General features: G+C 46.0%; 1 protein-coding gene across 20 annotated transcripts in view; it reads left to right on the forward strand.

Moving 5' to 3' along the window:
• The window catches only part of NCOR2 (nuclear receptor corepressor 2), a 234,631-nt gene extending 226,203 nt beyond the window's left edge, over positions 1 to 8,428 (forward strand). For 6 of the 20 annotated variants that reach the window (XM_087880077.1, XM_087880079.1, XM_087880058.1 and 3 more), the window contains 4 exons: positions 637 to 690; positions 2,567 to 2,797; positions 6,571 to 6,756; positions 7,743 to 8,117. In XM_087880077.1, the coding sequence (XP_087736203.1) occupies positions 637 to 690; positions 2,567 to 2,797; positions 6,571 to 6,756; positions 7,743 to 7,924 (653 nt within the window). In that variant the 3' untranslated portion in view covers positions 7,925 to 8,117. Of the gene's footprint in view, positions 1 to 636; positions 691 to 2,566; positions 2,798 to 6,570; positions 6,757 to 7,742 lie in introns of all 20 variants that reach the window. The other 14 variants (XM_087880064.1, XM_087880068.1, XM_087880069.1 and 11 more) reach the window with 7 other exon arrangements.
• The last annotated feature ends 13,531 nt before the right edge of the window (positions 8,429 to 21,959 follow it).

Genomic DNA, 21,959 nt, shown 5'->3' on the forward strand with positions numbered 1-21,959 from the left:
GTCCATCGAACTTTTGAACCCGGTTGTAAGTATCTTTCTGGAGGTCCGTCGTGACTTTGAATGATCCCTAAATGACCGGTCGTAAGTTCAAAACTCCCTGTAGTTCTTCTGTCCATGTGAAAGATTGACCAGGCTCTGTGTCAGCACTTCAAGCTCTAGTGCTGACATAAGAAGGAGAAGCAGAGGCGTCTGGAAAGGGACGTTTGACTTTTCACCTACTTATTTTCTCTGGAGATAATATCCCCTAGGAGATGGGATGGGAGGGGGGAAATTCCTTTGAGCTGAGCAGTAGATTAGGGGTAGAGTGACTTGGAAGTTGGCCAATGAGTGCAGAGGAGTGGGGAAAGGAAAAGGAGGGTTTTGGGGTCAGGAAGTCAGTGTTGGCTGCGATGAGTCGGAATTAGAATGTCGTGCTTAATAAATGGAAGTTTTTTCATCAAAGACTTTGTTTGAAATGCAATTTGAGACGATCTCGAAACCTGACACTTGATATGAAGACAGCTCGTCTGACTTTTCTCAGCCTTAAATCTTGGTAACACCAAGATTTTTCCCCAAAAAACGACATTTTGAAATTGTAGGTAGGACTTCTTCAGATGTGGTATCCTCTAAGGTGTTTCTCTTTGGTCTTCCTTCCAGATGTTGGACAACCTGGGACAGAGATTTTTTACATGCCAGCAATGACAGGAACAGGTAACCACTAGAACTCTTCTGCACCCTGCCTTTTTTGCCTTTTCCCTACCTGGGATGGTGCCCTCTTTGGGGCCCTGAGGTTGGGGGTGACTTTTGCAAGCTGTCATTATTTACTGACCACTGATGAATCTAGTGCAGCTGTCCTGCAACCGAAGATTGAAAAGCTTTTTATAACCTTTGGAAAAGGAGGCAGATGTCCACATAGGGTTGGACGGTTAAATTTCATTTATTTATTTATTTAAATATAAAAATCACCCCTTCCTTGTTCCTCAACCCTCTGTCTCTTAGACTCATTGAATTACATTTTATCATCATTTATCTTTCCCTGGGAGCGTTGGGCAAACAGCTGCCCCTTAGTGCCTTTCCTTTATGCACTGCCGCACCTTAACTGCATGGCTTCTGATGACTCACAATTGCAATACAAGCACCATCGGTGACACCGTAGATCCGGAGACAGACAGTACCACCCAGCTGAGCTGATGTCCTCTTTGCCTCGACCCCAGAATGGATGGATGGGGGGAAAGAATTGGGGAAAATGTGCATAGCTGGTGGACGGAACCGTTCCCTTGGAGCGCCCAGGAACTTGTCCTCAGATTTTATGAGGGCACTTTGTCAATGCAGGTGGCGTTGAAGTTGGGAGAAGACCAGTCCCTCCATTTTGAATGCTCCCAGTTAAGGGAGGTTGTAGCCATTCTTCTGTTGACCTCAAGCTAGTCTATGGTCAAATATAGATGGGTTAGAGTTTAAGAACATCGGTTTGGGCAGTTATACTAAAAAAAAACTTTGAAGTGGAGACATCTTGCTTTCACGAAAGGAACCCTCAAAATATTATTATTATTATTATTATTGCGTTTCCTTTCTGTCTTCATGTTACACTGAAATCATATTTGTAGTGGAGGCACTCAACCAACCAAGGGTGTCCACCAAAAGGTGAAGGACTTTGCCAATGGTATTGTCCACGTATCTCAAGGAACGTGCAGGAGTCCCACCAAACCCTTTGGAGTCCTCTCATGACCTCTGGCAGCCATTATTAATTTTTTTTATCATATTCAAGGCCCACATCCAAGATGTTCTGAGCCATAACGTCATGCTACTGCAAAAATGTTGCGTTTCCTTCCCAGAGCTTGTGATTGTCCCTTGTTCCGTAGAAGACGGTGAAGCAGTGATTGCCACCAGTCTTTCAAGCGATGGTGTGCTTTGTTGAAATGCCACCAGTTCTGTCTTGGAACAGGGACATCAGAAAGACCTCAGAAGAAGTCACTTCTGATGATGATGAAGATGTCCCATGGGTGGGGTGGATCTGGGTGAACCCTCCCCTCCATTCCCCCCCCCCCCCGGTCAACATCAATTGCAGTCAGAAGCCCCCCCCTCAATCGCCGGAGAGGCCCCACGAGAGAGGAAGACCACAAACATGAGTAACATTTGAACCCACTTAAGCTCAGTGCCCCCTCACCAAGCCAAGATGAAGCCATGCCAGGGTTTGAATACAAGCCAGCTTCCTCCCCACCTCTTTGCCTTTAGCCTTGAGAAAGAAATCATGCAGTCGACGGGTGCGCCCAACGTGGGGCACTCCAGAAACAAACAAACAGTCCATGCCTCCTCCTGCCTTCTTCCCTGGGAACATCTCCAGAACGTAGGACCAGGCCAAGTGTGGTCTGCGTTGCAGGGTTTGGTGGGGAGAGAAGAAGAAGAACTAACACAACAGTGTTGTGTCATTTCGCCAGGATGTGCTGACAGTTTTGTTTCTCCCTTCCCTTCTCCCTTCCTTTGTTCTCTTCCCTCCCACCTCCCCCGATTTCTTCCTCGGTACCCCCCACCTTTTCTCCTTCCCACCCCAAACCCCTTTCTCCCTCTCTCCCTCCCTCCGTACCCCCAGGGTTAATCAGTTGTAGGAGCCAGGCGGTCCAAGAAAACCCCAGTTCCAACATGGGGCTGGAGGCCATTATCAGAAAGGCTCTCATGGGTAAATATGACCATCGGTGGGACGAGCCCGCTCCTCTCAGTACCAATGCTTTTAACCCTCTGAATGCCAGCCCAAGCTTGCCCGCTGTTCTGCCTGTAACCTCTGCTGAAGGACAGATTGACGAGATACATTCTTCCACGCCAGGTCGGCTCAGTTGCGTTGACGTGATTAATCCTCTGTCTCCCATCCTTCCTTCCTGTCTTCTCGTGTGTGTTGTGTGTTTCGTGTTGTTTTAATGCCGCCGATTAATTCCTCTCTGGGTTTGTTTGGTCTCCTTGTATGTGTGTATATGAGCGCTTGGCGAACATAACCCTTTCGCTGACTCCCCGTAAACCACTGACCGTTGGGCTGTCTCTCTCTTTTCATCCTTGTTTTTTTTTTTTTTTTCATTGACCGCTCCATGTCCACGTTGTCCCCATGACTTGGGGGTTAGAAATGTTGGGGTGTCAAAGAAGTACGCTGGGGTTCACATCCCCAGGCAACCCGGGGTAGGGGACAGGAATGCCACCCTCTTGGTGACGGAGGATAAAGGGTACAGATAGTCCTTGACTCAACCACTTGTTTAGGGACTGTTGGAAGTTACATTGCCACTGACAAAAGTGACTTAGGACCCTTTTTCACACTTAACGACCATTGCAGAGTCCCCCATGGTCACGTGATCAGAATTCGGACACTTGGCAACTGGCATGTACTTATGACGGTTGCACTGTCCCAGGGATCACGCAATCCCCTTTTGCGACCTTCTGACAAGCAAAAACCCGATTTGTTTAACAATCGCGTTGCTAACTGAACAAACTGCAGTGGTCCACTTAACCACCATGGCAAGAAAGGTCCTAAAATGGGGCAAAATTCACAACTCTCTCGCTTAGCAATAGGAAAGGGGGGGGGTCAGTTGTGGTCGTAAGTCAAGGACTACATGTACTTCTCTTTCACTTCACAACAACTGCGAAAAAAACAGCCATAAAATCTAGTCCAATCACATGGGTCCCTCAATTTTACGACTTGCAAGGAAATGACGATCCTTTACGGTTGTAAGTCGAGGACTATCCATCGTGCAAAATGAAAGCACGGGTGATTCAAATCGAGGGAAAACTGCTGTGAAGATGAGGTTGAATAGAACATTTTGAGAGGACCTGGGTGCGCTCTGAGCTCGCTTCTTTTCTTGTAGACGTTTCATTACCCATCATCACTGCTAACACTGATGATGTTACCTAGTTTGGTATTGAAACGTCTATAAGAAAAGAACCAAGCTCAGAGAGCACCAAGGACCCTAAGTCCTCCTTCTCCACTACTCCACAAACCCCACTCCCTTCTAGCACTGATGCTGTTACCTAGTTTGGTATTGAAACGTCTATAAGAAAAGAACCAAGCTCAGAGAGCACCAAGGACCCCTCATTTCCACCCTGAGCTACAAATATTCTCCTTGATTGGTAGAGAACATTATGGTGGCCTTCTTTAGCTTCAAGGCTAGGCTTTGGAGCGATGGCCATTTGGGTCCTTAATGAGGTCACGTTCTCGAAGACCAAAGAGGAATCTCTCTTCACCCCCTTTCCTTACAGCCTCCAATGAAGCAGGGGTGAAATGCTACCGGTTCGGGCAAACCGGTAGTTTAAAAAAAGCTACCGGTTCCTCTGAACCGGTATTTCCGACGATCAGCTGTGCTGCGCGGTTTAACTTTGTTTGAAAGCAGGAAATCCTGCTTTCTAGCGAAGCTAAATCGCGCGGCACAGCTGATCCCCCCCCCTCGCTCTTCTACTCATCTTCCCAGGCCTCCTTTTGGCTCGTACTGTGCATGCACGGTCAACGAACCGGTAGCAAACCAGTTCAGATTTCACCACTGCAACGAAGTCATACGTGAGGGTCATTAGTTAGGGCAGAAATGGTTCCAATAGATGTAACAAATTCGGATCCTGGGCTCTATGCTGGTGTTGGCCAGATGGTTGCCAATATCCCCATGGATCAGGTGTGCATCTGGGCCCCCTGACCCATTGGAAGCAGAGTAAGAGACAAAATGACCATGTCCTCACTCTTCCTCCCAGGCAGGGGTGAAATGCTACCGGTTCGGACTGGATCGCCCGTTCCAGTAGCGATGGAGGTGGGTGGTTCGGGAGAACCGGTAGCAAAAATCCCTGCCCCCCCCCCCCATGCCCAGCTGAGCCACACAATCATCAGAGGCTTTTTTTTTTTTTTTTTACATTTAAAAGCAATTTTTCTACAACCTTTCCGGCCAAAAAATGCTTTTAAAAGTTAAAAAAAAAAGCCTCTGATGATCACGCGGCTCAGCTGGGATCTTCAAAGGCTTTTAAAAGAAAAAAAACCCTTTTTTTCTTTTAAATGCCTCTGACGATCCCAGCTGAGTTGCCTGATCAGCAGAGACTTTTTTTAAAAAAGCCTCTGCCGATCAGGCAACTCAGCTGGGATCGTCAGAGCCTTTTGAAAGCATTTTTTTTACAACCTCTTCCCTGAAAAGGTTGTAGAAAAAATGGTTTTTAAAGTAAAAAAAAAAAAAAAAGTGGCCACGCCCACCCAGTCACATTACCCCCCCACACCAAGCCACGCCCACAGAACCGGTAGTAACAAATTTTAGATTTCACCACGGCTCCCAAGTGTACAGCAAAGAGACGTAATCTTCCCCAAATGTTCTTCCAGATAACTGTCACCCTGCTGCAAAGTTTTTTGGGGTTAAAGTTTTGGAAGAAAAAAAACAACCCCATTTTAGCGGTGAAATCTACTTACCTCCCTTACCGGTTTGTAAGCGCAATGCACACGTCACGCAGAAGGTAAAAAAAACATTACTTCCTGGTTAAAACCAGGAAGTAATGACACCAGGGCGGCAATCGCTACCGGATCGCCGAACCACAGGGAAAAATCGCTACCGGATCGGGCGATCCGGTCCGAACCGGGAGCATTTCACCCCTGCCCCATTTTCATAAGTGCTTAGCCTTCAGATCTTACTTTGAGAACAGTTAATCTTTGGAGCAGAAAGGACGCCTTTCATTTTAGGAGGCAGCAACCGTTAGCCCCAAATTTTTCTAGGGTCTGATACACTAGAGCCCCCTCCCGTGATCCTTGGCAAACTTTGGAGTTAGTTACAGATAGTCCTCGACTTACAACCGTTCGCTTAGTGATTGTTTTTTCACAGTTACAACCTTGGCTGTACCTCAGGCGATCAAAATTCAGGCGCTTGGCAACTGGTTTCATATTTATGACCGTTGCGGTGTCCCAATCCCTGTGAATACCCTTTTTGCGACATTTCTGACAAGCAAAAGTCCACGGGGAAAGCCAGATTCGCTTAACGACCGGAGGGGGGGGGGAACGACTAACTTTTATCAACAGCAGCGATTCACTCCACTTTCATTTCGTAAAAATGGGGCAAAACCCGCTTAGCAAACGTCTCGCTTGACAACAGAAACGCTGGCCTCGCTTGTGGTCATAGGTCAAGGACTATCTGTCGCTGGGGTGAAATGGGGGGAGGCCTTTCTTTGTTTCTCAGCCCCTCCCCCCCTCTCTCTTCCTGCTACCTGCTAAGCCTCATTGTTCTGTTGTGATCAAGTCCCTGGGAAGATGCGTTGGGAGGGCACCAAACTGCTTTTCACTGGTTTGACGTAGTAACGGGTGTCAAACTCGATTTCATTGAGGGCCGCTTCAGGGTTGTGTTTGACCTCGGGGGTGGGAGTGGCCAGCTCGATGTCACTTGTGTCGGGGGCTCCTTTGGTGGCCCGAGTTCTCTGCCAGCGAAAATGGGCTCCCTAGCTCTGTTTCGCGGCCCTCCTGAACTCCGTTTTCGCTGGCAGAGGCATCGCGGGTCGCAGTGTCCATGGCAGCCCCGCGGGCCAGATCTTGAGTTTGACACCCATGATGTAATATGACTTTCTCCTGGGAGTTTGAAAAATGTTTTCCTTCTTTCCTCCCCACAGGAGGGGGGAAACCAAAGGCCGCCACCCGAGCAAACAGTCGGAAGGCCAGATCTCCAGCGCCAGGCCTGTCCTCCTCCTCCTCCACCGAGAGGCCACCATCCGTTTCGTCCGTTCACTCCGACGGGGACTGTAACAGGAGGACACCTCTAACCAACCGGGTTTGGGAGGACAGGCCTTCATCCACAGGTATTGGCACGTCCTTCTGCCCCAGTTTTGCCAATTCCCAGGAGTGTCAGGCGCAGAGAGTCGGGTTAGGTTGTGGCTTGATCAAGCCCGTACACAAGAATCTGACCAATTAAAGTTCAACACTAAATTGGCTGTAATAGCATAAATCGCCAATTCACATTATCGAAGGCTTTCTGTGCATCTAGAAATATCAAAGCCATTTGTTTTTCAGGATGTGTGCCTCATAATATTCCAAAGTGTCCAGAATTATCCTTATGTTATCTTTAATCTGTCTTTTTGGCAGAAACCCATTTTAGATAAACTATAAGCTATGAACATGGTGAAGGTGCACAAAAGTCTTGTAACCAAACGACAGACTGTTTGTTTGTAATTGAAGATGGTTTTATGTTTGTATGTATGTTTCTTTAAAAAACATTTAAACATTTTGCCCTGAAAACATTTCTATTCCAACAAGCTGGTCTGGCCTAACTCTCCCTTTTTAATTGGCTTTTAAACTGGCTTTTAAATTGGGTTTTTAAATCTCTTTAGATAAATTTGGATTTTTTTAATCTTTGAGCCTAAATTACTTAATCTGTTTCTTAATAGTTTTTAACTTCTATCTATATTTATTATGGCTGTTCACCGCCCTGAGTCTTTCGGGAGTAGGGCGGTATACAAATATGAAAATAAATAAATAAATAAATAAATAAAAGTAAAAAACAAATTTCCAAAAAAAAAAGTTCAACACTAAATTGGCACTAGATAAGGATCAATGAGGAGACGTGGTGGCTCAGTGGCTAAAGACGCTGAGCTTGTCGATCGAAAGGTCGGCAGTTTTAGCGGTTCAAATCCCTAGTGCCACGTAACGGGGTGAGTGTGAACTCTGTGAGCACGAGGAAGTGTGAAAGGAGAGATGGGTTGGGCACACCTAAGTTACTTTCTTCCCAATTCTTGGACCAGGCTCCCTCAACGCCGTTCTTCCACCTTCCTTTCCGTCATCCTTGCAGGTTCAACGCCGTTTCCATACAACCCCTTGACGGTGAGACTTTCCACAGGAGTCGTGACCGGCCCGCCACCACCCACTGCCACCGTTCTGCAAGGCAACTCCGGTACCCAGAACCACGGCTGGGAAGAGGAGCCCAAACCTTTGCTGGTTTCACAGTATGAGACCCTCTCGGACAGTGAATGAGAAGAGAGAAGGCCATGATGGGAAGACCAATGGACAGATGGATGTGGTGGCTATCGAACGGGTCAGGGCTGGGGATTCTGGGAGTTGTCTCCTTCAGACCAGCTGCCGGAGCTGTTTAGGGATGGTTGGGGGAGTCTTTTGGTTTAATTTTTTTATGACATCTGGAAAGAGGGTATTAAAAAAAAACAAAAAACCACCACAACAAAAGAAAGCTAATAGGTTTAAAGCCTTAAAAACAACCAGGAAATGGAGCCCACCACCCATACCATCCGATTTTGGATGAGGGCTGATGGCCAAGAGGAGGGAGGGTCTTTGAGATGGCCAAGTCTGCCCAACACTCAGGGGGTTTTTCATCTTCTGCGTCAACTTTGTCCTTCAGCCCAGCAGAGAGAAGAGAGGGTGAAGGAAGAGTGTTGGCTTGGTCAACTCTCGTTGAGGTTCACCTTCCGGTATTGGCCCAAGTACCTTCTTGAGATGGGCTACTGACCTAATACTTGAAACAAAGATCATCCAACCCCTTTTCCCGTATCTCCTCGTCTTAGCTTAATTGAGGGACCGCCGTGGTGGAGCTGAGTGTTGCTGGTCATCTAGAGGTGACCCAAGGCGACCCAATAAATTACAGTTCTCGTTTCTGGTCATTCAAAGCAGGGTGTTTCTCCTTGTTGTGTGCCCTTGTAGACACCGAAGTGTGCGGCTGAACTTGCAACACATTAGAAGCAAGTAGCCAGAACTTGGGGTGCAAGAGATGGACGTCAAGGAGAAAAACCGAAAGAGAGAAGGTTGTTTGGGACAACAGGGAGAAGAAATTGGGATATCCATCAGAGATCATTCCTCTAGTTAGGAGGTTGACTATGGATGGAGAACACAAGAGGCAGCTGTTGAAATGCACCAATCTCTCCAAACGCTGCTGTGGGTATTATCTATAGCAGTGTCTCTCCACCTTGGCTCCTTTTAAGATGGGTGGACTTCAACTCCCAGAATCCCCCTGGGCTGGGGGGAATTCTGGGAATTGAAGTCCACACATCTTCCATCTGGCTGTGATGGAGAAACACTGATCTACAGGGTATATTTTTGTTACATTTTGGGGGTGGGGGGGGGAAATGATGCCAGATTATTTCAGAGGGTTATTTTTTAATTCTCGGTTTTGGGGGGCGGGTGGGGGGGCCGAGGAAGGACTCTAAAACAGTGTTATATGCTGCTTTTTTTTGGTCGCTAACTCTTGTACAAAGAGGGTTTCTATGTGGCGTGTGAGATTTTTTGAGCTGTTTGTCCATTGTATGGAAATGTCAAGAGTTAACTATGACCCAGCAAAATGGTTCTGTAATTCAGTAGAATGTATTAACGTAGCTCTTTTATTAAAAAAAGAAATGTGAATATATATATATATATATATATATAGCTATATATATATATAAATATTAATGCAGACAAACACATACAGATACACATCCACACATATCATTCCCCGAGCCTTTTATCACCTGTTAGGGACAAAGCAAGGGAGATCACCATATTTTTCAAAAATTTGTCTCCGTTTTGAGAAGAAAAAGACAACTGAGAAGAATAAGAGAACCTTGCAGGAAAGTTGAAATAGGTAGTTTTCTGTGTGCTTATTCAATTGGGGCAGGGGTGTGGGGAGAGGCTCCCTTCCTCCCTCCCCCCCCCTTTTAACTCACACAAACCACCATGGCTATAATTCAAAGTGAATATTCTCATTTTGTCACCTGTTTTTTTTTCTTTCCTTTCCTTTCCTTGTCCTACCCGCGAACAGTGAAATCTCAACCTTGGTAACTTTTAAGCTGTGTGGACTTCAGCTCCCAGAATTCCCCAGCCAGCCATGTTGGAAGTCCATATTTCTTAAAGCAGATAAGATTGAGAAATTCTGCCCTTAGATGGATGGTTGTCGAGATTTTTCTCTTACTGAATTCTTGAGGCCAAGGATCCCAGATAGTCGAGTCTTTACAAGAGCCATGTTGGCATAGCTGGAAAAAAAGGACAATATCCCACTATTGGTTGTTCGCCCCGTTGTTCAAATTTGTTTCTACAGTGAAGTTTGCTTTCCCAACCATTTTTCTTCTAACTCATCCCCTTCGTTTTCTCCTATTGATGCAGCTGCTTGTTACGGTATATTAAACTCCGGCATGCATTATTAAATTTTTGCAAAACTGGCATATGTAAAAAAAAAAAAAGCTCAGAAAAAGATTCCGGGGATTAGGAGGGGGGAAAAAAATTAAGAGGAATCTCTCTGTTTTCCTTGTGTTAAGACTTCTGAATTTCTGAGGCTGAATGATTCAGCCTAGTGGGGCTAAGGAATGTCCCCACTTCCCAAACCCCCAGTTAAGTCTTGACAATGAAGGACCTGCAGCCAAAGATGCCTTAGCACAGACCTGGAAGGATGTTCTGGTGATAGACAAGTTATGTGGGAAATAAATTCTAGAGTTCAAGCACAGTGCAGCCTCGGTTAAAAAGGAACCCCAAAACCTACAAGGCCAGATTTTGCTAAGTACTATCTCACAAGGAAGAAAGAAAATCAAGCTTACAAGAGTTGGCATTTAGAAGCTGCTCTAGATAGTTGAGGGGACGCGGTGGCTCAGTGGCTAAAGATGCTGATCGACGCTTGTCGATCAAAAGGTGGTCGGCAGTTCAGCGGTTCAAATCCCAAGGGCCGCGTAACGGGGTGAGCTCCCGTTCCTTGTCCCAGCTTCTGCCAACCTAGCAATTCGAAAGCATGTAAAAAAAATGCAAGTAGAAAAATAGGGACCACCGTTGGTGGGAAGATAACAGCGTTCCGTGCGCCTTTGGCGTTGAGTCATGCCGGCCACATGACCACAGAGATGTCTTCGGACAGCGCTGGCTCTTCGGCTTTGAAACGGAGATGAGCACCACCCCCTAGAGTCGGGAACAACTAGCACATATGTGCGAGGGGAACCTTTACCTTTATCTTAAGGATCATGGTGTTCTTCTCTCTCTTAAAAAGACTGTCCAGCTTCCTTCTTTGAAGAACCTCAATGTTCTTCTGGGACAGGAAATATTAAGTGTGCCCCATGTACATCCCACATACCCAGCTTTCCACGCAATAAAGATCATGCATCTGCCTTAAAACAGATTCAAATCCAGTCAGTGTCTGTCCACGTGTTAACCTTACAAGGGAGGCGATGTTCTTTGTTGGGTTCCCATGTTGTTTATTCTTGGCCCTCATCGACCACAAAGCTTACAAAGGACCACCGATAGGCAAGCAAACAAAACTAATGGTTAGAAGAGAAGGGACACCCACCCAGCCTGTCACAACTTTGGCTGTCTACCCGTTGCCTTCGTTTTGAAAACCGCCAATTAACCCGTCTTGCTTTTGAGCGGTCTTAGCCAGGAAGGGGGCCCAATCTATTTTAGATCAAAAGCGTAACCCACCTGCCACATGTGCCTAGAAGTTGTTGAGAAGAGTGATTGACAATGGAGGCTCCGCTATCTGTTTTGTTTTGGTTTTTTGCCTTTGGAATCTCAGTTTTGTAATCAGAAAAACTCCTTGGGGTCTTCAAACCAAATTTTGTCTCCGCTTCTCGTCTGTGCTGTGGGAAAGAAAAGCTCAAAATACCTTGATGATGGTTTCAAACTAGTTTGGTTCTTACCCAGAATGTACATTCCTTCAGTTCCCAATCTTTTATTCTTCAGTAGAAATTCCCCCCTCCCTTTGATTGATCAAAGCCAAATCTTTAACTCATCCTCAATCATTGAAGCTCCTTAAGGAACGTCACGATAAACTGTTCTGACCTAGGCTTCACCAAACCACGAAACGGACTCCTTGTCCCGAAAAAAACACCCTCCTTTTTATTTGGCTAATGTAAATTCCTAGCATTCACATCCAGCAAAGTCCCGGCAGACAGTCTTTCAAGGGTGAATTGCAACCACAGTCCTTATCAGTCCTTGGATAGTTGCCAGACCGATACCTTCCAGGCACAACGCTGTACAATGAAACACTTGGCAAGGAGTCCCTCAGATAAGCAAATCTTCACACTAATAAACGAACTAATTGTCTCCTGCAAACACCACTCCCGTTTTGATATTATTTATTCCCTGTGGGAGGGGCCATTCAGCGTCCCTTTGTACCTTTACTCCTGAGTCACCCCCTGTTCTTTAATTGTTCCCTTCTCCTGACAGTTCTGCGCATGCGGACATCGGGAACAGGCTCCAGCTGTTCTTCTGCCCCACTTATCTCCGACTCCGAAGGTAGCTGCGGACGGTCCTGGCCCCCTCTCTGCCTCCAACGCAGAGCACTCATCAGAGCCTTCCCCAGACTCCAGGACTGGCCCATGTTCCTCCCCAACCTCCTCACTGTCTGAGTCTTCTGCTAGCTCCGCTGGCCGCTGGCAGGCCACAACATAAAGACCAGCAAACCTTGACTTTTGTTTCATGGAAACATCTCCTGATCTGAACTTTCCAAGTTGATTTGAGTCACCACGAGGTCAGTTCCAAGAAGTCAACCTTTCTCATTTTCTTGAGCACTGCCATATTTTTTGGCCCATACGAGGCTCTTCCCTGGAGGACCACATCCAGGGGAAGGAATGACCTTTGCCGTTGGCTCACAAATTCAGGAAACCCATGTGCCAAATGTTTTTTTTTTTTTTGAATCAGGCATAAATACATAAAAGTTGATGTCCTTCAACACAGCAAGAGTGGGGCACTCACAGTTCTTTGCTTTTAGCCATGCTGTTGTGACCCAGGCCCAAGTAGGTATTATCAGACACAAAAAGTTTGAAAACAAACAGGCGTTATTAGAACAGCTGAGAATTAATTCATTCTCAGCGTAGCCCAAACTAAACTAAAGCAAATTCTTCAAAACACCGTTCCTCAGTTTATCACCAACCTTGGAATAATTAGGCAAACTGCCAAAGGCTTTTCTTGGCAAGAGTGCAGAAGCAGGAGACGCCGACAAGGGATAAGTGCAGCAAGACAAGAAACAAATCTATCAACATTGTTTTCCAACAAAGAGCCCAAGAGCCGTTGCTGGTCTGTTTTAAGCCTTATGGGAGGGGCCAATCATCTCTTGGCCTTACTCCCGAGTCGTCCTCTCTGCTTTAGCTGCTCTTGCCTTCTGGCAGCTCTTCTCATGCGTGCATTAGGAACAGGCTCCTCCTGTTCCTCTGCCTCTCTACTGTCAGCCTCTGGAGGCTCTGGAGTCCACACATCACTCCCCAATGGTCCTGTCCCCATCTCTGCCTCCGACGCAGAGCTCTCATCCAGGCCTTCCCCAGCCTCCGGGCCCATGTTCTTCCTCAGCCTCCTCACTGTCTGACTCCGCAACACATACCTTGTCCAACTATTGTTGAAGATGTAGACTTTTTGAAGGTGCCAGGTTATCGGGCACTGCTTAGGTAGCTCCAGACCTACCTGAGGTTCATAGAAGATAAACGTGTGGTGCAGATGGATAGAAAATGTCCTAAGCTTCAACCTGTCTTTTCTTCCCAAAACTTCACACTGCTTTGCTTTACGCCTTCCTACAGCTTTGTAAATTTCCTATCCGTAGCATCGCCTCCTCCTCCTCCTCCTCCTCCAACCCCAACTTCTTAGTTCAGCTTAGGAGGGCTAACTCTGCAGTTGTTCAACTGGGCTAAAATCACACTTTACTCCAGGGAGTCTCCGACCTGGCAACTTTATGACTTGTGGACTTCCAACTCCCAGAATTCCTCAGCCAGCATTTTCGGAGTTGGGAGTCTACCAAGCTGTAAAGTTGCCATGGGTTGGGAGACCTCCTGCCCTAGTCTGCCTTGGACCACGCACATACACAACAGACGCCACCAGAACACAACACAGAGACATCCCTTGCCAGAGTTTGCAAACAGTACATTCCAGGAAGGGATTTTATGATCCAAACAAAAAAACATCCCACCTTCCTTTTTGAAAGGTGATTTCTGCGTTGTATTTCTGTGTATTTCTGGGTGTACGACGTGTGTGTGCGTACACAGGCACATTCTCTGGATGCCTATTGTGTTTGTGTGTGTGCATGTAGCGTAGTAGAAATGCAGTGACCCACCTTTTTGAGTCCCTGAATCGGTGGCCTGGTACCCGGCTCAGGGGAAACTGAGTCATGGCAAATCGACTTTTTCTTTGGGGTTTGAAACTTTTCTTCTTCTTCTTCTTCTTCTTCTTCTTCTTCTTCTTCTTCTTCTTCTTCTTCTTCTTCTTCTTCTTCTTCTTCTTCTTCTTCTTCTTCTTCTTCTTCCTCTTCTTCCTCTTCTTCCTCTTCTTCTTCTTCTTCTTCTTCTTCTTCTTCTTCTCCTTCTCCTTCTCCTTCTCCTCCTCCTTCCCTCCTCTTCCCCCTCTTCCCTCATCCCCCTCCCCTTCCTCTTCTTCTCCTCTTCCTCCTCCTTTCTTCTTTTCCTCCTCCTTCCTCTTCCTCTCCTCTTCCTCTTCCTCCTCCTCTTTTCTTCTTCTTCTTCTCCTCCTTCTCCTTCCTCCTCATTTTCTTCTTTCCTTCTCCTCCTCCTCCTCTTCTTCCCTCTCCCCCTCCTCTCTTGTCTTCTCTTCTTCCCTCATCCTTTTCTTTTTCTTCTCTTTCCTCTCTCCCTCCTTCTTCTCCCTCTCCCCTTCTCCTCCCTCCTCCCTCTCCTCCTCTACTTGGACTAGCAGCAAAACATTTCAAACCCCCCCAAAAAGGGGAGAGGAACTCCAGTTGCCATGGCTTAACATTGCAGATAACTCTTCCCCGTATCTGGCTGACTTGAGAATCTTCACGGACCTACCCACTGGCATGTTTGCGTGCCAAATCGATCTTGGCAAAACCTCCATTCCCACCACCACCACAACTCCACACCACTCAGCCTGGTAGAGAGGCAGCACCATCTCTGCCAACGGTTAGCTCCACGCCAGGTGAATGACGAGCCCTGTTTCTTGCTTCAGAGGAAAGCCACAATGCCCACACATTGCATCATTGACGTCAGTTTGAGTGACACATGATAGGTCTTAACCGTGCTGTTTGCGATCACCTTTTAAAAAAAAATCAATCAATAATAAATTGTGCAATCCGGACAGAGGGAAAAAAGAAAAGAAAAGAGGAAACTATGTTAACCTATTAAAAGTTTGAAGCGTTCTGTGCTTTGCTGTTTGTACAAACACACACCCACACAAAAGAAGACCACGACGAAGAGCAATGTTATTGTTTGAATTGTACAAGGGTGCGTGGGGTGGGAGAGAGAGGGGGAAAAAAAAGAGAAATATCTATCTTTTGTACCATCAAACTGTGCATAGTGAGTTGTATGATAGAAACACGACTTGTACATAGAAAACTGCAAATTGTAAATATTGATGCAGCTTGCTCTAAAAAAGGTTTGTTTGTTTTTTCCTCTCTATGAAAAGTGAAGTTTTGTTCATTGTTTTTGTTCTCATTTTGTTGGGTTATTATTATTTTTTTTGCTCAAAGCCAGCCACAAGGCAAGTGGCTTGGCAGTGACAAAGCACTGCGTTCCTGTTTCAATAATGAATAAAAAAAAAAAAAGAAAGGGAAAAGATTTTTCCAGTGAAGTGCAGGTCTCCGATTTCTTTATGACAGTCAACAAAGTTCATTCGGCAAGACAGCCCAATAAAATTTTAAAAAGGAAAGATCGACCGTTTCTTGAGAAGTCCTGCCTAATAGAAGCGCTAAAACCATGATGCTTTTTTCCTGCATCTGCAAGAGCCTTGGTAGTACAGTGGTCTAAGGCACCCTGTTATTAAGCTGGTTATTAAGACCAGCTGCCTGCAATTACTGCAGGTTCGAATCTCGCCAAGGCTCAACGTTGACTCAGCCTTCCATCCTTTCTAAGGTAGGTAAATTGAGGACCCGGTTTGTGGGGGCAATAAGCTGACTTTGTATAAATATACAAAAGGATGAAGGCTTAGCACATTGTAAGCCGCCCTGAGTCTCCGGAGAAGGGCGGCATATAAATCAAATTTAAAAAAAAAAAAAAGTCAAGATGGTGGCCACAGGCACACTGTCAAAGCCCCAATCTTCTTTAGGAACTTCAATGGCAAGGTTGCGGCCACCTTCTTCATTTTATTGATTACTCTCTGATATCTTTTACTCAGGTGGCCTAGAGGTGGAGGTCTCGCCTCACAGTCAGGAGGCTGTGAGTTCGATCCTAGGTAGAGGCAGATATTTCTCTCTTTGGGCACTCTGAGAATACATCTGCTGAACAGAACTCCGCATTGGCAACAGGAAAGGCATCCGGACAGTAAAACACTCTGCTAGTTCCATTCAGTTGCCCAGACTCTACCCCGCAAGGGAATATGGGGTCATTAGAAGAAGAAGATCTTTTTATCATTTGGCCATCTCTTCTTTTAACCCTCCGCATTTAAAGGTCATTTTGCTAGCGCTGTGGGCCAAAGCCTGTTCCTAAATCTTGCCAAGGGACGCCAAAAAATAAATTACAGATTAACAGAGTTGGAAGGGACCTTGTAGGTCATCTAGTCCAACCCCCCACCCAAGCAGGAGACCCTACACCATTTCTGACAAATGGCAGTCCAATCTTTCTTGAAAGTCTCCAGTACTTTAAAGTTTCAGACCTTCCAATTTATTTATGCATTTTCCAGGTCTGGAGTCAAATTGCTGATGTCTTAAGACAATCCAGGAGTTCAATATTTCCAGGCCAGAGGCAGCAATTTTAGGATTAAGAAACGAATTGAGAAAAGTACTTTATAGATGATCAGCTAAAGTTTTTCTCTGATGCCCAGAATGGTACCTGCTAACCACATTGTTTAAGTTAAATATATTTTTTCCCAGTAAATTGCAGAAACAAACCAGTGGTGGGTTCCTCCCGGTTCGGCCCGGTTCGGCCAAGCCGGGAGCGGTGTCAATATGACATCACTGAACCGGTTCTATTTGCTGCCTCCTGAGTCCCAGCTAATCGGCTAGAAGGAAAAAAACTGTTTAAACTCTTGCTGGGGGGCTTCTAAGGGCCGCTCTACAGCTGATCAGTGTTAAAAGACAGTGTGGTGGTAGACCAGTGCCTCCAAAAACAAATGAGTAGACCGGTGCCTGCAAAAACAAACGAGTAGACCGGTGCCTCCAAAAACAAATGAGTAGACCGGTGCCTCCAAAAACAAATGAGTAGACGGGTGCCTGCAAAAACAAATGAGTAGACTGGTGCCTCCAAAAACAAATGAGTAGACCGGTGCTTCCAAAAACAAATGAGTAGACCGGTGCCTGCAAAAACAAATGAGTAGACCGGTGCCTCCAAAAACAAACGAGTAGACCGGTGCCTCCAAAAACAAACGAGTAGACCGGTGCCTCCAAAAACAAACGAGTAGACCGGTGCCTCCAAAAACAAACGAGTAGACCGGTGCCTCCAAAAACAAATGAGTAGACCGGTGCCTCCAAAAACAAATGAGTAGACCGGTGCCTCCAAAAACAAATGGGTAGACCAGTGCCTGCAAAAACAAATGAGTAGACCGGTGCCTCCAAAAACAAATGAGTAGACCGGTGCCTCCAAAAACAAATGGATAGACCGGTGCCTCCAAAAACAAATGGGTAGACCGGTACAGCTCTGCAAATAGTTAAAAACCTGGTAGACCAGTACCTCTGCTAAATCCTAAATAATTGTCACATGACCCTCAAACCACGCCCACAAAATAAGCCACGCCCACAGAACCGGTAGTAAAAAAATTTAGAACCCACCCCTGAAACAAACGTTGAGGTTTCTTTCCTCCACCAAGTGCTGGATGGACTGAGCTTGCTTAACGCAACTGCCTTGGCTCAGTTAATGCACAATGCAGCCTTTGGATCAGAATCGTGTTCCATAAATCTCCTGCTGGGTTGCTTAAGAATAGAGCAAGTGGCTAGAAATGTGAATATGCCAAGCAAAACCGATGCAAGGGAAAAGGCGCCGTTCCAAATGTGACCAGCAGGGGGCAAGGTTCTACAGCTTTTTTATTTCCAAAAGAACTTTTCCCCCTGTTTTGTTGAAAACTACATTTCATTGTTTAATATACTGTTAATTTTATTGGGGAATGAGAACCACAGACTCCAATTCGACCCAATAGATTTTTACTGAATGCTCCCCCAAAGCAACTTCTAAAATCTCAGCTAGAAAAAGATGCAAAGGGAGGCTGAAGCAAAGTATCTTTAGAAAATTGCAGATTTTTTTCTCGCCTGGCTTTCGGGACGAAGATGAGGGTCCCAAAGGGCCCCCGGTTGTGTTTCTCAAGGTGCACCAATCCCTTGACATGCCCTACGGACTTTCCAGAAAAGGCAGACTAAGCACTTTTGCAATCGGCACTTCAGAGATCAAATTAAAATCTAATTTTTTTTCAAGGAGCGAATGAAGGGAGAGGGTGGAAAAAAGAGAACTTGTCAGTTGTGAAGCTCTCTCCTTTTTCTTTTTTTCAAGTTTTTGTTATGTTTTTAATTTTCTTTACAAACATAGTGCGTGAGCAGTGTGGCACCTGGGTGTCATACATTCTAATACAAATACAATTGTATTTGTAATACAATAACTAGTAGAATTACATTCAATCAACATTATATATTTCTATTAATAATACACATATTAAGTTGCAATCTGTCATCCAATTATTCCTTGTTTTCTCATTATTGCTTTTATTCTAATATTCCCCCTTCTTTTATTTCTATCTCTTATTCTAACTTTTAATCATGTCAACCCCTTTTTCTAAGGGCAAAGAGGATGCCAATGGCCAGTGAAAGAACCAGGACAGTGACCTAATACATTTATTGTAACCATAGATCAGGGGTCTGCAACCTTAAACACTCAAAGAGCCATTTGGACCCATTTCCCACAGAAAAGAAAACACCGGGAGCCACAAAACCCTTCCTGTGCCTGATTTATTTCTTGAGTGGCCACAAAACTAGCATATGCATCTGGGGAGGGCGAAAACAGCCTTCCCCACTCCCTCAGAGGCCCTCTGGAGGCCTGAAACGGCCCATTTCCCAATTCCCGGTGGGAGTTGAGACTCCTAGAGAGGCTCTGGAGGCTGGGGACAGCAAAAAAGTCACTTCCTGTCCCACCAGGAGTTGGGAAATGGGCCGTTTCAGGCCTCCAGAGGGCCTCCGAGGGAGTGGGGAAGGCTGTTTTTGCCCTCCCCAGATGCATAAGAGAGGATCTGGAGCCAGGTGAGAAAGAAAAACGGGCCTTCCCCACACACAGCCCCCCAGGCCCTCCGGAGGCAGGAAACAGCCTGTTTCCCTACTTCTGGTGGGCCCAGAAGGCCTGAAAATCAGCTGGCTGGTGCGCACATGTGCACCAGAGCTAAACTGGCATGCCCACTGATATGGCTATGCGTGCCACCTGTGGCACGCCTGCCATAGGTCCGCCATCACGGATCTAGAACATCAAATGCCCTTCCAAAAATTCTCAACTTTTTATCGTTTATAATTGCATTACCCCTTTCAAAGTAGGTTTGATAGGCAGGCATCTCCCACACGTTCCCTTCCAGATGTGTCAAGAACCATCCTGCGACCTGTGAACTGTTTTTATTAAGTATAATATCAGAAAACTCAGATAAGAAAAGTATGTATTTAACATTACACATCGTAACAGCAGCAAGGATTATATTTGCACAACATTGGAAAAACGAAGGAATGCCATGAGATGAAGAAATAATTAAGAAGATACCGGACTCTGCAAAAATTGGATAGATTTGACACTGAAAATTAAGCAGATGCAGAATACTATCAAACATGGAATCTATTCTACCAGTGGTTGGAAAAAAGGGGTGGAGATTAAGAATATTGGGTGCTATCTAACTAAATGAAATTCGATGGTGAAAAAAAGTAAGGTTCTACATTTAGGCAAGAAAAACAAAATGCACAGGTACAGTATTCAGTTTTGGTCACCACGATGTAAAAAAGATGTTGAGACTCTAGAAAGAGTGCAGAGAAGAGCAACAAAGATGATTAGGGGACTGGAGGCTAAAACATATGAAGAACGGTTGCAGGAACTGGGTACGTCTAATTTAATGAAAAGAAGGACCAGGGGAGACAGGATAGCAATGTTCCAATATCTCAGGGGCTGCCACAAAGAAGAGGTAGTCAAGCTATTCTCCAAAGCACCTGAGGGCAGGACAAGAAGCAATGGGTGGAAACTAAGCAAGGAGAGAAGCAACTTAGAACTAAGCAGGAATTTCCTGACAGAACAATTAATCAGTGGAACAACTTGCCTCCAGAAGTTGTAAATTCTCCAACCCTGGAAGATTTTAAGAAGATGTTGGATAACCATTTGTCTGAAGTGGTGTAGAGTTTCCTGCCTAAGCAGGGGGTTGGACTAGAAGACCTCCAAGGCAGGGGTAAAATCCAGCAGGTTCTGACAGGTTCTGGAGAACCGGTAGCGGAAATTTTGAGCAGTTCACAGAACCGGCAAATACCACCTCTGGCTGGCTCCAGGGTGGGGTGAGAATGGAGATTTTGCAATATCCTTCCCCCAGGAGTGGGGTGGGAATGGGGATTTTGCAGTATCCTTCCCCTGCCATGCCCACAGAACCGGTAGTAAAAAAATTTGGATTTCACCACTGCTCCAAGGTCCCGTCCAACTCTGTTATCCTATTCTAATATAATCAGAATTGTTAAACAAATTAAATACCCAGACAATGCAATGTTTATTAAGCACAAAGAAATGTAATTAATTAAAAAATCAATAAAATTAATTTAAAAAAAAAAAAACCACCTGCGACCGTCCATAAACCCAACACACCAAGACGGTGATCTATTTGGGGGCCCTCCAAGTCGATCCCTGGAAAAATCTCTTTACCCCTCCCCCCCCCCCACACACAAATTTTTGGGACACACAAGATGTGATTTTTCCAGGGAAGCCAATTTCAAACAGGCATTCAGAGAAAGACAAACAGAGACTGTGCGAATCCCAAACTCCCAGGACGCCAGAGGAAACACGGAGGTGTTTAGCTAACTTATATATATATAAGTTTTTAAATTGGACACCTCCATGGTGAAGCCTGGCCAACTCAGGAAAGGTGGACTAAGTAAGCAAGCGAGCCCCATCTTGTTTAAAGCCACCTCAAACCAGCTTGGGAGTTTACTCTGGAATCACACCCAGGTGCAAAATAGCTCTTTCAGTGCGTGGATTGTTCTCCATTCCCACAACGCCCGCAATCCAATGTCCCCTTTTGCAAGCATCCTGCCTTGGCGGACCTGTTTTGCAACAGCTGATCCAGCCCCGGGCTTCTTGTCAATAAGTAATAAAAATATTTTGGACTTTAGGAAATTTCCAAAACAGGATCATAGTGTCCTTTGACTGAAGAAAATATTACAAAATATGTTGCTAGGGGGAGTTTTTTTTTTTTTTTTTTGCCACAGAGCAAAGAGTTAAGAGAATGGAGGGAGGTGTGATAGGCCTCGGGTGCAGAGGTGGTATTCAGCCGGTTCGCACTGGTTCGCATGAACCGTTGGCGGAAATTTGGCCAAGGTCGCCGAACTGGTAGCGATGGCCGGCCCCCAGTCGCCGCTCGGTCGCCCCGCCTACCATGTTCGTCGCCGCCATGTTCTTCGCGCATACATATTCCATTGCCTTGCAAGTCCAATGGGATGCACATGCGCAAAGAACATGGCGATGGCAGTAGCTTTTTCTGCCGATACTTTTCGACGGCCTGCAGCCAGCCGCCACAGCCACAAAGCGGCTCTCAAAGAGGTGAGGGGCCGCCGAAAACTCCGGTCACCTTGCCTTCCAGACTCTGGACCAGCCGCCGTGGAAGGTAAGCAGCCTGAACAAAGAGGCGGTGGTGGGGGAGAAAGCGGGGCTAGGGCCGGGGCCGCTAAAGGAGGGGAAACGGGGGTGACTAGTGAAGGGTGGGCGAGGGTAGATAGGTGGAAATTCCAAAAATTTTCCTACCTTTCCCTGTGGGCGTGGCTAGGTGGGGGGGGGTCATAAGCCACTTTTGTCGGTGGTGTAACTTCAAACGGTCACTAAATCAACTGTCGTAAATCGAGGACTGCCCGTACTAGTTAAGAGACAAGAAAAGAATGACTGAAATGTCTCTAAAACTTGAGATAGATAGTTGGACAGAAGCACCATGCCAGCTGGGCCAGGTCAAACATCGTGAC

Source organism: Pantherophis guttatus, chromosome 17 (assembly GCF_059756535.1).
Source record: "Pantherophis guttatus breed Tessera chromosome 17, ASM5975653v1, whole genome shotgun sequence".
In the NCBI taxonomy this organism is placed as follows: Eukaryota; Metazoa; Chordata; class Lepidosauria; order Squamata; family Colubridae; genus Pantherophis; species Pantherophis guttatus.